Raw genomic sequence first — 15,505 nt, forward strand, 5'->3', positions numbered from 1 at the left:
AGAACTCTTGTTGCCTTAGCCGCTATTCATAATTTAGTGATACATCAAATGGATGTTAAGACGGCTTTTTTAATGGTGATTTAGAGTAGGAGATCTATATGACTCAATCTAAGGGTTTTGTGATCCAAGAACAAGAGAATAAAGTATGCAAATTGAGAAAGTCTTTATATGGTCTTAAACAAGCACCTAAGCAATGGTATGAAAAGTTTAATAGCACACTAGTAGATAATGGATTTGTTGTTAATGCATCTGATTCTTGTGTTTATTCCAAGATGGTAGGATCAAATTGTGTGATTATATGTTTGTATGTGGATGACATGTTAATCTTTTGCCCTAATGGATATTGTAAATGAGAATAAGAATTTGTTGTCTTCTAAATTTGAAATGAAAGATCTTGAAGAAGCAGATATAATTTTAGAGATTAAAATTAAAAGAATTGCTATTTTCATTGTCTCAATCTCATTAAATACAGAAAATGTTGAAAAGGTTTAATTATTTCGATGTAGCTTTTGTGATAACTCCTAATGATCCTAGCATACACTTGAGAAAGAATAAAGAATCTAGTGTTTCTCAAACTGAATATACTAAGATAATAGGTAGTGTAATGTTTCTCATGAATTATACACGACATGATATTGCTTATGCTGTTAGTAGATTGAGTAGATATACTCACAACCCCAGTAGTGAACACCAGAATGCTCTTCATCGCTTACTAACGTATTTGAGAGGTACTATGGATTAATGTTTGCATTTTAGTAAATTTCCTGCTATTTTAGAAGGCTTTTATGATGCAAACTAGGTTACTGACAATGATAAAGTTAACTCCACTAGTGGCTATGTGTTTACTTTGGATGCATGTGCTATTTCGTGAAAGTCTTCAAAATAGGCTTGTATAGTACATTCAACCATGTAATATGAATTTATTGCTCTTGAGTTAGCAGCGCAAGAAGCTGAATGGTTGAGAAGCTTATTTGCAGACATGCTTTTATGGGGAAGACAAACTTCACCAGTTTCTTTACATTGTGATTCACAATCGACAATTGGAATTTCCAAGAATAGTGTGCACAATAAAAAAAGAAGAAGACATATCCGCATTAGATATGGTGAGGTGAAACACTTATTGAAACATAGTGTTATTTTTAAAAAATATGTAAGATCTGAAAGAAATTTGTCGGGTCTTTTAACCAAGTATTTAGCAAGGAGAGTTATCCTTAAAATGTCGAGGGGGATGAGGCTAAAGCCCATGGATTGAGGAAGTATGGTGGACACCCATTTGTGGTCAAACGAAGCCATATGAGACTTCAATATGCAATACATTTCCTGTCCCTATGGCGTATGGTAGTGCTTTATAAGGTCGAGCCTATTGTGCTCTTAAGGATTTCCCTAGCGCTAATGTGGTCTAAATGTTGATAGACTTGATGGAATCACCTAGGTGAGTGTAAAGGTGCGATCACCTTTTATGAAAGAGGGATGTTTTTCTAGAGAACTCATGAGACCCAAGGTGTGTGCATGACCATAAACACTTTGTTAGTATCGCAGAGTTTGCATAAAGATTATGGATATAGTATGTGTTGTGGGGGTCTCAACTCATGTCCATTTAGTTCAAGAGTACTTCACTTTGTGGATATTAGTCGTTGCCTCATTTCACTACATGTCAATTCAAATCGAAAGATATTGACACTTAAGTACATGTTCCTTCCTTTTGCCCAGAAATTATTCTTATTCTTTATCTTTGCATTAGTGGGGGATTGTTGGTATTATTCCTCTTAGACGTTATAGTCTAATTTGATAATGCAAAGAATAAAGAACTTCTAATCTACTATCTGTGGTTAATTCTCATATCTCTACATAATTAATTTTGTAACATATCAAGATTGTATGTATATCAGAGTGGGAGAATAAAATTACTACTTCATAAATGGTTCACATTCATTCATATGACGGTTTCTTAATTTTTGTGACTTCATTTGTGAAAAGATATTAGCTTTTTCGAAAGTTTGAAGTTACTGTCTTTATGACAATTTTGTCATTAAGACAAGAATAATGTTACATAACATTAATTCACATTCCATTCTTATATTTTTCTGATGGAAGAAACCATAGATGATTTCCCTATATAAGCATCATCATTTATGAACTAAATAACCAACCAAAAATATTATTCTCTCATCCCCAAAAGACTATTCTTCTTCCTTTTTTTTCTAGGCAATTCTCTTTTTGCAAACTCCAAACTTCCAGCCACGAGTGCACGTGTTTGGAAGTACTATGAAACCTTGGGGAGTGACCGATCTTAAAGATTTGCACCTAGTCGGATCGAAATTGCTTTCAAGGCAGTGACTTGCCACAACATAATATTTATTCGAAAAGTTATTTCTATTCTCTTATTATACTTGGTCAATATTATCAACTATTTTTCTAACATGATCTTCATCTTCACTATATTATCATATATATACTAGCTCCCTAGGAATTTGTTTACCCATAAAACAGTACATTTGAATTTGTACCGTAGTTTATAGACAAGCTCCCAAGGAGATGTATAAAGACCATTCAAAATATTAATAAGTTCATCTCTAGTAAGACATTCTTAAAGATCCATATTTAATTTGAAGTTTACCCCATATATTTTATTTTTAGTACAAATAACCAAATACTCGATAAAACGTTACTATTAATCTCTGAATTATAATTCATGTATTATTAATCCATATATATATATTTGTTTTTTTAAAATCAAACCATCCATTAGAGAATATAAGATCAGATTATGACCAAACTCTTACTTTAGTGTGTGCATCACGTTCTAATTCGTGGGATGTGTGAGCTAACTCACTCAAGACATAAAATATAGATGAAACAAATTACTCAACTATCAGACGTTAATCCCCTGAAATAGTAGTCGCCCATAATCGTCTCAAAACATTGATTAGAGCTTTGTCTCATCTTGAAGCGAGTCTCAAAGCAGTCCAAATTTGTATTTTTTAAAACATTTCATTAAAACTACTGAATGGATTTGATTTAATTAAGCAAGTTACTGATGACAGATGCCACTATTTCCTCTTTTCCTTTTGCCCATCTTGTTTTTCCCAAAAGCATGTTGGATATTTGGTCAAGAATTAAAGTTGCAACTTAGTAATAATTTTTTTAATTTTTTTTTTTACATCAGATCACTTTAAAGACCCGTCTGACTATAGATTATTTTTTTTCCAGAATTTTTTTTCAAAAATGTATTTGTTCATGTAATTTATATGTTTTTTGAGATTTTTCGAAAATGAGTTTTTCAAAGCAAAAAGTGGTTTTGGCCACTTTTCAAGTTTTTTGAAATTTTTTTCTCCACTAAAAAATTGCAATATTTTTTCAAGTGAAATGTATGTCTAAACATAATTTCAAATTCCAAATATTATTTTTCAACTTTAACTCTGAATACTATTTTTTTTTAAATCGCAATTTTTATGTCCAAACGCCTACTAAGCTCCCGTTTGCACATAGATTTTTCTACTTATTCTCAAAAAAAAAAAAATTGAAAACTTTGTTCATGGAATTTGATCAGTTTTTAAAGAAAATTTTTTCAAATTCCAGAAATTGTTTTGGGCCAGTTTTGGGTGAACTTTTTTTTTTCCTTCCACTCATAAAGCTTTAACTTTTTTTCAAGTAAAATGTATGTCCAAACACAACTTCAACTTCCAAAAGTTATTTTTTAACATAATTTTAAAAATTCTTTTTTGCAAGTTTATGACCAAGTTTATGTCCCAACGGTAGCTTAAACTTAGGTATGATATGTTGCCACTGAAAACTCTCGTCTTTTTTTATCTAATCTAATTTTCCCCATTCCCGCGCCCCTCCCACCTCATTTTTTTATTTTTTTTAATTTTTTATATATAAATCTTTTTTGAAAAGAAAGGTGCCAAAGGGAGTAAAGGACGATTTTTTTTTGGCTTGTAGAGCCAATGATGCCCAATTGCCCCATTGGCTGGAAATGGAATTTTAAAGTCGCAGAGGGGACGGCCGGCGGAAACGCCTTCAATTTCATTCAACTAACTTTGCAGAATTTGAGGAAAATATGTATGGAGTAATACTTATTTAAAACTAATGCTACAAGTGTATTTTATGTAAAATATAGCTTGACAAATAGTAGCGTCACATAAAAATCAATTCAAAATTAACAAGATCGACCTTAAAATTTAGGGAAAAGGGTCAAATATGTCTCTCTCCTATGCGAAAAGGAACACATATACCCTTCGTTATACTTTCAATATAAAAGTATTCCCGACGTTAATCTAATGGTTCAAATATATCCCTCTTCTTTTAAAACTGTCCAAAGTGGACACTCAATCCCGTGTGGCTCTATAATTTGATGACATGGACACATGACGTTAAGCTAATGGCTAGTGATGAAAGAAGAAGTGGAGAGAGGGCATAACATGGGTTGGGGCTGATAAGATGGCATGCCACGTGGTGCCATATGAGATTGGGTGTTCATCTTGGATAGCTCTTACGGAGGAGGGGTATATTTAAGTCATTAGGTTAACGTCGATGGTATTTTTGAACCGAAAGTATAACGGAGGATAAATGTGATCCTTTTCGTATAGTAAAGGGACATATTTGACCCTTTTCCCTAAAAATTTATCATTACAAATCAAATAAGTTTACAAATCAATTTGTAACAGTAAATCAAGTAATTAACAGTGCTCGGATAAAATTCTGCATATATCAATTAAGGGTTTGTTTGGTTGGGGCTTTAGCATAACTTATCTTTACATATAAATCAGCAGTAAATTATAGAATGTGTGGTATGAGTTTGAAAGATTTTAATCTCCACACGAAAATCAGCATAAAGTTGTGCTTATAATGTTTGGTTGCTCTATGTTGTTTTCTTTATAAATAATTATCTACATAAATTATGCAGAATCGAACTGAGATAAAAATGTAAAGGACAAATAATACATGACCAAATGGCAAAGCTAACCTTTTTAAGTGCTATATCACATACATTGGGGTTACGATCTTTCTCCTAACTCTTCGTAAATACAGGATATTTTGTATATCTGACTACTTTTTATATATATTATATATAATTTAAATATGTCTAATCACTATACAAGAAATAATATTTGTATTACTAATTTATACGTGACTAATTTTTATATTATTAAACTATAACTAATTCTCATATTACTAATTTTGCAAAATTTGTATTTAAACCAAACGATCCGAAAGGTGACTATGTGCCCTTTTAAACGAATTAAGGTTGCCAGTTGCCACCATGTAATTATGTAAAATGTGGTCCGAGCTGTAACATGCTTTAAAGCGCTACCACGTCACTTTTTACCCAACTTTGTGTCCACAAATGAATTATTGAATCTTGTTAGTACCTCCTCTTACTTTATGCCCAAAAGACAAATGAAAAAGATACGCAAGTAGTAAAATAGGCAGACAATAAAATACGAATCTTCCTACGCATACTCGACGTTAAAACTCGCCACGTTGCTATATCCAGAAACGTTGGAAAATCTTACCGGTTGCCACCCCCCTACAGAACCCTCCTCCCTCCCCCCACCAAAACTCTCTTTTTGCTTTTACCTGCCACTGTCTTGGATCGCACAACGAATCTTGGAATCATACCCATTTCATTGTCTTTCTGCAAAATTGCTGTCAAAACCTTAAACCATTGAATCTGATCAAAGGTATCACCTTTTTGGGTTCTTGATACCTTACTGTAGTAACAATTAATCATAGTATATATATTATCAAGTCAGGTAGATCTGTTTCGGAGTAAAATAATTATGGTATCATCTGAGAGTATCAGAGAAAGAGGGAGAAGAAAAAGAGACAAAGGTGGTGATAATGATAGTAGTAGTGGTGGCAATGAGAGTGAAGGGATGAGGAAATTGTTGTTAGGGTTAGGATTTTGGGTGCAAGGATTCAGGTGTTTCCCTTGGATGGCTGTTAATTTCTTCCTCAAAGATGGCCTTAAGGTGGACCCCTCCACACTTCAGATTCTTCAGAGTTCTGCTAATCTTCCTATGGTTGCTAAGCCTTTTTATGGAATTCTATCTGATTCTTTTTACATTTTTGGCCAGCATCGTGTTCCTTATATTGCTATTGGAGGTGCGCACACATTCTCTTATTGCTTGTTTTACTTGCCCTGTTTTCTTCTCTTTTAGTGGCTGCTAAATTAGAAAGAAAAAAGAAAGATTGCACCTTTATATGTCCACCACTCTGTAGGTTGTATTTACTTTCTAGAGTTTTCTGTGATTTACAAGAGATTAGTTGTTTAGTGAATATGAAATTGCAGCTTCCTTGTTCTGTTGCAAAGGTGGGAGTGGTACTTGATTGATAATTTAGTTATCGAGATTCGGCAATTCTAGGCAGTAATCCTAAAGTAGTAAAAGGCAAGGGACAGAAGAGCTTCTTTATTTGTTTTGTACATTGCGTAATGGAGGTTGATCAGAAGATAGGTTCCAGAAGCAAGTCATTTTGCGGTTTTGCTGTAGTTTACTCTAGGCATACAATTTAATATGCATTTGAACTCACTTAATTATACTTTTGTTCAGCTTTTCTGCAGGCAGTGTCATGGACTGCTATATTCCTCTCCCCTTCAAATATTTCATTTTTTACAATCACTCTGTATCTCCTGCTTGGAAACTTGGGTGCTTCAATAGTTGAGGTTGCCAACGATGCCATTGTTGCGGAGTTAGGAAAACCACCTAGTTCTTCATCCAAAAATAAGCAACATTCTTCATCAGGTCAGCTCCAGTCATTTGTTTGGATCGCCTCTTCTGTCGGTGGAGTACTTGGTAACCTTGCAGGCGGTATTGCCATTGATCGTGTTTCTGCTCAAGTGATGTTCCTTATGTTTGGCATTCTCTTAACTATTCAATTTCTGGTTACGATTTTTATTCATGAAAGTTCCTTGGACCTTCCCAAGAGTCCATCTAATCTTGGAATCAAAAAGCAACTCTCAGAGCTTCTAGATGCATTGCGGAAGCCAGAGATTTGTTATTCAATTTTGTGGTTCGCAGCTTCTTATGCAGTAGTTCCAGCTTTAACAGGAACAATGTTCTATTACCAGACACAACATTTAGGTATTGAATCATCAGTATTGGGTATATCTAAGGTATTCGGGCAGGCAGCAATGCTGTTGTGGGGTATAATCTATAACAAGAACCTAAAATCAACGTCTCCTAGGAAGCTAATCTCAGCAATTCAGGCTACTATGGCTGTTCTGATGTTTTCGGATTTCTTGTTCGTAAAGGGGGTATACAGGATGTTTGGTATTCCCGACTCATTGTATGTGGTGCTTTTTTCTGGCTTTCTGGAGGTTCTCTACTTCTTCAAGATTTTACCCTTCACTGTTGTTATGGCACAGCTCTGTCCTCCGGGGTATGAAGGATCTGTCATGGCATTTCTCATGTCTGCCATAGCACTGGCTGTTATTATAAGTGGCTATTTTGGTGTTGCACTGTCATCATTTGTCCAAGTGACAGGGAATGACTTCTCGGGCTTACGACATGCCCTGTTAATACAGTCAGTATGCACACTTTTGCCGCTTTATTGGTCATCATGCATACCTGATGGCGTCAAACCGAAAACCAAATCAAAGGAAGGTTGATGAGCTCTAGCAGTGAGTGTTAGTCATTTCAGCTCAGCAGTAGTTCAAACTTACCTTCGCCTCGCCTCGGCCTTGGCCAATTTCCTGGGAATACACTTGTCATTCCAGGAGGATCTCATACAAAACTTTGGGAGGAAATTCACTTCATAATACATGTAGAGTTTACACAAGTGAATAGTTTATAGTTTAGGTTTTCGGTTAGTGCTATTCAAAGTTTAACATTGTGTCTTATATTAGCATTCGCTATTTAATAATTTAATTGGTTTATGGCTTTAGCTCCAATTAGCCTCTTGTTGATGTTGTCTTCAGTTTAAAGAAGCTCTATACCCTTGAGATAGCTTCTGCTTCACTCTACACTCTGATTCGGCTGTTACTATTTAATATTCTTTTCAATGTGTTGTAACTTGTAAGCATATGATTTATTTCTAATGCTAGTGAACCTTTTATTTGTCTTCGAATATGTTATGAGTATTATAATGCAACGGATTCAGGTATAGTATTTAGAGTCGCAGTATTAACAAGAGAATAGGAGGAAAAAGCAAAAGAACAGAACAGTAATAGCTTCTCTGCTGTCTTTGAACCATAGAATAGTGTAAACAAAAGTAAATATGGCAGGTGTGGTCTAGCAATTAATAAAGCTAGAATGAGCCGTGTGAAACTTGGTTCAAGTTTCAGGAGAGACAAGAAAGCTAAGTTATTTTTTACAATCTAAATGTTGGTGGACGAAGTTACCCTGTACTATATTGGTGAGTAACATTAGCTCTAAAGAATTAGCGAAGTGTGCACACAAACTGATCTGGCCACCACTATTATTAAAAAAAAAAAGGAAAAAATTGAATGATAAAAAACGCTTTGAAATTCTGAATGCTTGACTTTTAGCTGGTAATCATGTAATACGTATGATTGGGAAGCATATATGTTCTCTTATCAACAATAAGCTATCAGCATCAAATCAAAGTGGAAACACATATTCATGCAGAATATATCCACATCATTTGCTTGTAATTATCTCCTATCTCAGCAAACGAACTCTTTGCTCTTTGCACGTCACGCATCCTAAAATATACCGACACAAAAAATTTTGCTACGTCTTTCTGTCTCTTCACATACAAATTTGGGGCTTGGTTTTGGGGAGAGGGGTGTTGACGGGTGGTCAAGAATGTCGTCGGGTCCTTATCTGTACGTTCTCCTCATCAAAAAAATAAGTTGGAGATGGAAGTTTCTCACATTTTATGTACAGTCAATTTGTATTATAGTCGCAGCAAATGTTCCAAATCACTGTTTGATCAACATTGCGTCTAGTTGCCTTTTCCTTGCAGCATGTTTTAGTTTCTCAAGTGCAACTAATCCCACCTGTCTGACCCTTTCTCTGGACAAACCTATCCTGTTAAAAAAATAAAAGTAGCATTTAGAACAACTCATTGGTGTGTATGCACTCAGGAAATGCGTGTCTATAACCAAAACATGAATTTCCATACAGTAAGCAACATTAGCATGGCGAATTTCAGTACAAAGTACGGGTAGAGGCTTGTGCAAACTTCCATGTCTTAATATGTCCCATTATGAAGCTTGATCAGTCTGTGCAGTTTCTTTACATTCCACTATGTACTTAATTGTTTCTCATTATTCACATGGCGATTGTGGCAACCTGAATACCTTATGTGCTTCATACCATTTCATTTTGGCTTCTAAGAGATAAGAGCTCTAGAGTTCTAAATTATCCCAAAACTACCCTAGTTAAACTAAGATAAGAGCTCTAGACTTCTAAAATATCCAAAAAGAACCCTAGTTAAACATGTGAGCAAACGTTCATTAACCATCAACATAATCTCCACAATGGAAGTGTATTGATGCGACAAGTAATATCTAATTAAAAGTTAACAACCACGGATATTTGAGTCTTACCTTTTACTAATATCCTCCCAGGTGAGACATTCATTGTCCAGACCATAGTACAGTCGGATAATCTCCCTCTCTCTGTCCCTAAGAGTTGATGAAATGAGGTTGTTTACTTCATCCTGTAAAACTTATAAACGTTAGCGATGATATTTCTTCACCAGCGATATAAACTTTTGAATCATATAGACATTGCTAAAAGAGTTGGTAGAAGCATATAATGGTACTTTTTCCTCTGAAGCAAACCTGATGAAAGTTTAAACATTTTAGTTACTAGTCAGTTTCTCCTTACATACTGGTTTTCTAACTGACAGATTACCGCTTCCTCCAATAGGAAATGGAACAAGAAGATGATCAAACCAAAAGCGGCATGGCACTTAGACATCCAGAAATCTAGAAGAGACTCCCGAGACATCACAAGCAGGGGCAGGTCTAATGCATTTGGTTACAGGTTCACGTGAACCTAGTAACTTTTTCCCAGACCCTGTATTTATAATAAGAAATCTACTAAATTTCTATAAATATTTGTCTGTGAACCAAGTTAATATTGTAGTATTAACTTGAGGTCGTTGTAGGAACTCATAAACTTCAAATCCGGGATCCGCTTCTCATCACGAGTTTATATCCAGCAATATATATGGAACTCAAGCCTCGATAATGGGATCGGCATGGGAAGGACACAATTAACTGCTATGCATAAAAGTACGAAGAATGTAAGAGGTTATTTTTCCATGAGAGGTTTGGAATTTACCCATCATTATGAGCTGATGTACTTCAGAACTGCATTACAGTTAAGGAAGATATATCTAATGGAAATAATGCTTGGCAAAGAATGCTAGAATTGAATTCCATTGGGAAGTAAGACCATCTCTGGAGATACATCAATTAGGGTGCAACCACTACTTTTTTTTCTCATTGGTTTGGTGTAGGGAGGTAAATCAGAACATAAATATTCCAGTAGTTGGCTCATAGAGAATTCTTTGTTTTATGCCCCCAGGTTAGATATTAAGAACCATTTATATGTTAACCATTTTACTTGTGACAGCTCTACTTCACTAAATTACCTTGAGTGCCCATACATCGACACCATGCCATGGGTTGTTCTCCAGATGGTTATCAGCGATGTACTGCACAAAAGAAAAGATAAAGAAAGACACGAGATCATGAAACAATGCTCAGTAATGAAGTATTGACTGATAAAAAGAATCCACGTGGCCTCAATGACCTCAGGCTCTTTTTGCCCAGTAGCAGGATAGTATGATACAGTTACAGTTCACCTTATGTGAGTAATTCTAAGGCCCCCAGTCTCCCCCAAAAATGAGTAACTTTTATTTCCATTCTCTGTCACAAATCTTTGAGAATTAAATCTAAATTTCTGATAGCCAATACTGTAATTGTCAACTCAAATATCAAACGGATCGTCAACGTGCACTTTTTGAGATGCAAGGCGGTGCTTGAACTATTTGATAAAATCCATAAAAGTTGTCAACCACAATGTTAAATACAATATATGAACATTTGGAGTTTGGACTTACACTATGAAGGGTTTCTCCAGGGAGACCATTTAAAGAGGGAAATGCTTCCCTGTCAAGTGAATACATCTTGCTGCTTGCCTGTAAGAAGAAATGTTTAAGCAACATTTTCTGAAAAAATGCGCAGGACAAGTTTAAGCGACAAAATTATTATACCTCAGTTGCATTTCTGACTTTCTTCTGGGACATATTTAGGGATGCAGCTATATTCTGGAGAGTGCAACATGAGCCAGTAAGAAGAGAACCGCATAAGTGACATGAAAAATTTCTCTAATATATCAAAATTTGACAGAACTTACATTTACAGATGGAGTTATTCCCTTCTCTTCAAGTCTCGCCTTTGCATTACGGATTAGACTGAGTCTTTCATGCAGATATGTTGGCAATCTTAAGGTTCGTGAATTCTCAACCAGCGCTCTCGAGACACCCTGAACATAGGGCAAAAAAAGTTAGGAAAGGTCCTGACACTATTACAAACTTGTGACCAGATAAAAGATCTCAACGAGTGGAAGGTGGCTTGACAATTCTTGCCAAGACAAGAAATCAGAGAGTATATCCAGACGCCAGAGACAGAAGCCCCTCAATAAGCATGAACTTAATTGTTTTGGAGAAACTAGAAATAAGAAAAGCATGGGAAATAATTTGTTGGTTGAAATCTTTTATGTCACTTTGTTGGTTGAGGTTCTGGACAAACAATGACCATACCTGGCGAATCCACCAATAAACATAAGTTGAGATTTTGTATCCTTTAGAGGGATCAAATTTCTCTATCCCACGAAGCAGCCCAATAAGGCCTCCCTGCATGAAAATTAACGACTTTTCTTTCAGAGGTGCAAATTTTGATTTCAAACAATATTGATCAATATACGAGTGCAAGAAATTTGCATGTCTATCTTTTGATTGCACAACATTGGAGTCACCTGAACGAGGTCAGCCATTTCAGCACCCACGTTATCATATCTTTGAGCAATTGACATGACAAGACGAACATTGCTCATTGCAAGCCTTTCTCTTGCCAAGGAACACTCAATCAATGTAGATTGTAGATCAGTACGTGACATTTTCAAGGAAACAGCAAGTTGATCATCAGAAGGCTCGCATCCCAATCTTTCCTTAAGCCTGACGTTTTCCATGATTTTAAAAGACACTGTGTGAGACATCTTTAAAACCTTCAATAGTTAAGATTGTTCCTATTTAATGATAGAATAATGGAGCCATAAATATGGTAAAACACTAATTCCAACCCCCAATCTATCTCAAGTGCTTAACTACTTCCCCTGAACTGAAACATGTTAACAATAAGGAAGTAGCTAGAATTCTTGATACAGAAACTTTTGAAGTGTATAAACGAAATAAGTTACACAGGCAAAGTACACTGTCCTTCAGCATTCCAGCTCGGTTGTACTTTTTTCTTTTATGATAAGACAGGACATGAACCGTAATCACCCCCAAAATTCAATTACACAGTGGCATAGCATTTCTAAAGGCACAACAACCTTCCTCCTCACATGCTTTACTAAATTGTTAAGTGTAGAGAAGTATACAGCACAGTCCAACAAATGGTGCTAACAGTCTGACATCAAATTTTATGAAGATCTTTCTGTTTTTGAAATAAATAATTTTAGAGAAGTAAAGAGATCAGTCAGACAATCTGTGAAATAGACTGTTTCTGAATTTGATAACAACTACTATTAGTTTCATGAGTGTGTGTTTTGCCTGGCTAAAAAGCTAAAGAAAGTGGGATGGATCCAGACAGGTTTCTTTTACTTCATTTTGGTTCTTGTGCACTAGGTTCTGTTACAGTCGTGATATGCTCAGCTTGTAATCTCAGGTTTACACTTAAGAGAAGAGGCATGAAGTTGGTTACCTGGATTTCTGCTCTTCCAAATAAAGGCCAACTTGAATTTTTTTGGATAGTTGAAGCACTTCAGCATGGGTGAGCAGTTCTTCGCTTACTACACCCTTAACGTAACCTTTTAAACGATTTTGAAGTAGCTCTGGACCAATAATTGATCTCAGTGGCTTCGCTGCACTGGTTGGTGTAGCTGAACTATGTCGATCAAGAACTCTTTGTCGAGAATCCATTCTCCTCCGCCTAGCAGATGTCCCTGAGCAAGTAATATGCATCTTCTTACTTTTCTTTTCATGTTGCGGAGAAGCTGTCAATGTCTGCTCAAGAGAAAGATTCCATTGCTTTTCAAGCATAGACTTCTGCAGCAAGAGGAGAACCTCCACCGACTCGTCCTCATCATCGCTTTCATTTTGCAATTGTTCATACATTTCAAACCAGGACGGCACATCAGAAGGGTCGGCTGTAATGTCCACATGCTCTTTAAGAGACTTGGCGGATTGTGATTTTCGACTGGATACACAACTGGGGCTGTAATCGGATGACTTCTTCGCAGTGATCACATTCTTAATGGAAGGAACGTGATGGCAAGGCAAACTATGATCACTGGTACAAGTTAGCTTTTCATTAAGATCGGAATAATAGAAGGAAGAGCTGAGGAGTCTTTTTCCTGCACTGAGTCCAATAACTGCTGCTGTGGACATCATGAGGGCTATGCCTTTCTAAAAATCCAAGACCATCACACGTCGTTTAACAAGGTAGATGAATCACAACAATATCAGCTTATGACCAAGTTGCTATGCTGATATTAATCTCCTTAATCACTTAGCAGCTTCCTGCAGGTAGTCCACAAGGGACAAAATCCAAAAAAATTCAAAAAAAATTTGACAATAGAGAGAATTAGTTTCTAAAATAAGGAAAGCAGACAGAAATTTGGACAAACAACAACTAAACGTTTTCTGAACATTTAAAAAGTTCATTTTCTGGTCTTGGTATCTTCCGCAGTACGCGGTAAATACAGGAAAACAAATTATAGCAGAAAGAAATGGTATATATGTTAGTTTCAGTGAGCTAGCTACTTGTTCCATACTTAGGTAAGGGAATTAGAAGCCTCAGTAAAGTTGTACTAAGAAATTTCAATCATCAAGTAGTTTAGCAGGCCAGGTATGAAATAAATAAAGCGGAGTTGCTTAGGTGCAATCTCATATACACAATCTTCCTACAGAGCTCTTTGAAAGTTCCAATAAAGCTTGAAATTAACTACTATAAAAGCCATTACAACACAAAGTACAACCATAACAAGTACGCAATGTAAATAACAGCTTGCATCTCCGCACGAGGCGATCATTACGAGGGAATTAACAGATTTGTATACAAGGCGAACATTACGAGGTGAACAGATTGTAAAATTATGTACGATAAGAAAGTTAGAGCAACCTCTGTCACAATTGAAATCAAATGGAAAATGAACAAGACGAAGATGTTAAAGTGATCAGTGCAGCTACATACCTGGATTTGGCAGTTGAACCGCTAAAAGAAAAAATACAGATAAGAGAGAATGAAGAGAAGTAAGTGACAGTAATGCTGTTGCAATGGCGGTGGTAGAAGTTGAGTTTGTTGCAACAGAATTGATATTCGTTAATTTTTTTTGGTTGTATTTTTCATAATTTTATTTGTTTTTTTTTTTTTGTTTCGATAATTAAATTGATGGAGGAAATGAAAATAACGCGAGGGGAGAAGAGTGCATTTAGTTCTGGATATGGGGGCTGGGGTCAGTAGAGATCAATAGCCATTGCCTATTGGCTGGAATAGATATGCGGGTCCCATATCGTGTGGCGTAGGACTTCTTATTTGTTTTGTCAGCAGTACACGTTTCCACTGCCTTTTTTTTTTTTTTTTTTTTTTTTTTTAAAAAAACTTTGTCCTCTTTCCTATTCGAGCTTTCTCTCTCTCCAACTCTTTCCAATCAATAGTTCTAGATCCTGCTAATGTTTATTTCTCCCTCAATCTCATTTTACATATAATTTATTTATCATTATTTAAAAGCTAATTAGTGAAAGAGCATTGCACAACGATAAGAGGAGTCACTGTATAATCAAGAGATTTTATGTTCACATCATCAAAATAACATCTCGTAAAAATTTAAAGTAAATTTGCGACTGAATTTGATTCTACCTTTCCTTGTGTCGAATGTTTAACGAGAGCTTAGTGCATCTAATTATCTTTTTTCAAAAAAAATATTTCTTAAATAAAAATTATGGCTTCAAATTTAAAATATACAATAAATATTACGAATAGATGTTTAAATTCACATTAAAAGACACTGGTATTAAGTAAATTCCTGAGTCTTAGAAAGGAGACTGTAGGTTGCCTGGTCTTCTGGATATCATTATCTCAACATATTTTACCACCAAAAAAAAAAAAAAAAAAAAAAAAAACAGTATTTCACATATCGAGGTCACCTGGTGTTTATCAGCCACGTTTTCGTTCTTGTCATCGTCTAATGAGAGATATTCATTCATATTTATTGATATCGACTAGCCAAGGTATATTCCGAGCCTGTCCAATTTTTGAAGCTTAATGAGATCTTTAACATATTCAGAAAGTGAGATTTAC

General features: G+C 35.5%; 2 protein-coding genes across 3 annotated transcripts; one reads left to right on the plus strand and one right to left on the minus strand.

Annotated features, from left to right (window-relative positions):
- The first annotated feature begins 5,465 nt into the window (after positions 1 to 5,465).
- Positions 5,466 to 8,072, plus strand: LOC107795932 (putative folate-biopterin transporter 7). Its single transcript, XM_016618637.2, has 2 exons — positions 5,466 to 6,108; positions 6,555 to 8,072. The coding sequence occupies exons 1-2, from the start codon at positions 5,784 to 5,786 to the stop codon at positions 7,610 to 7,612; spliced, it is 1,383 nt and encodes a 460-aa protein (XP_016474123.1). The 5' UTR covers positions 5,466 to 5,783; the 3' UTR covers positions 7,613 to 8,072.
- Positions 8,073 to 8,485: 413 nt separating this feature from the next.
- LOC107795931 (RNA polymerase sigma factor sigA-like) lies at positions 8,486 to 14,900 on the minus strand. Of its 2 annotated transcripts, XM_016618636.2 has the most exons (10): positions 14,399 to 14,900; positions 12,908 to 13,725; positions 11,961 to 12,159; positions 11,746 to 11,838; positions 11,340 to 11,468; positions 11,197 to 11,250; positions 11,044 to 11,121; positions 10,573 to 10,635; positions 9,518 to 9,630; positions 8,486 to 8,996 (listed from the first exon to the last, which is right to left on the minus strand). In XM_016618636.2, exons 2-10 carry the CDS (start codon positions 13,594 to 13,596, stop codon positions 8,888 to 8,890), a joined length of 1,527 nt encoding a protein of 508 aa, XP_016474122.1. In that variant the 5' UTR covers positions 13,597 to 13,725; positions 14,399 to 14,900; the 3' UTR covers positions 8,486 to 8,887. The 2 variants fall into 2 exon arrangements, with proteins under 2 accessions (XP_016474122.1, NP_001312542.1); NM_001325613.1 differs by lacking the exon at positions 14,399 to 14,900 and having other exon boundaries at positions 8,715 to 8,996; positions 12,908 to 13,704.
- Between the last annotated feature and the right edge of the window lie 605 nt (positions 14,901 to 15,505).

This window comes from Nicotiana tabacum, chromosome 6 (assembly GCF_000715075.1).
Source record: "Nicotiana tabacum cultivar K326 chromosome 6, ASM71507v2, whole genome shotgun sequence".
NCBI classification, from domain to species: Eukaryota; Viridiplantae; Streptophyta; class Magnoliopsida; order Solanales; family Solanaceae; genus Nicotiana; species Nicotiana tabacum.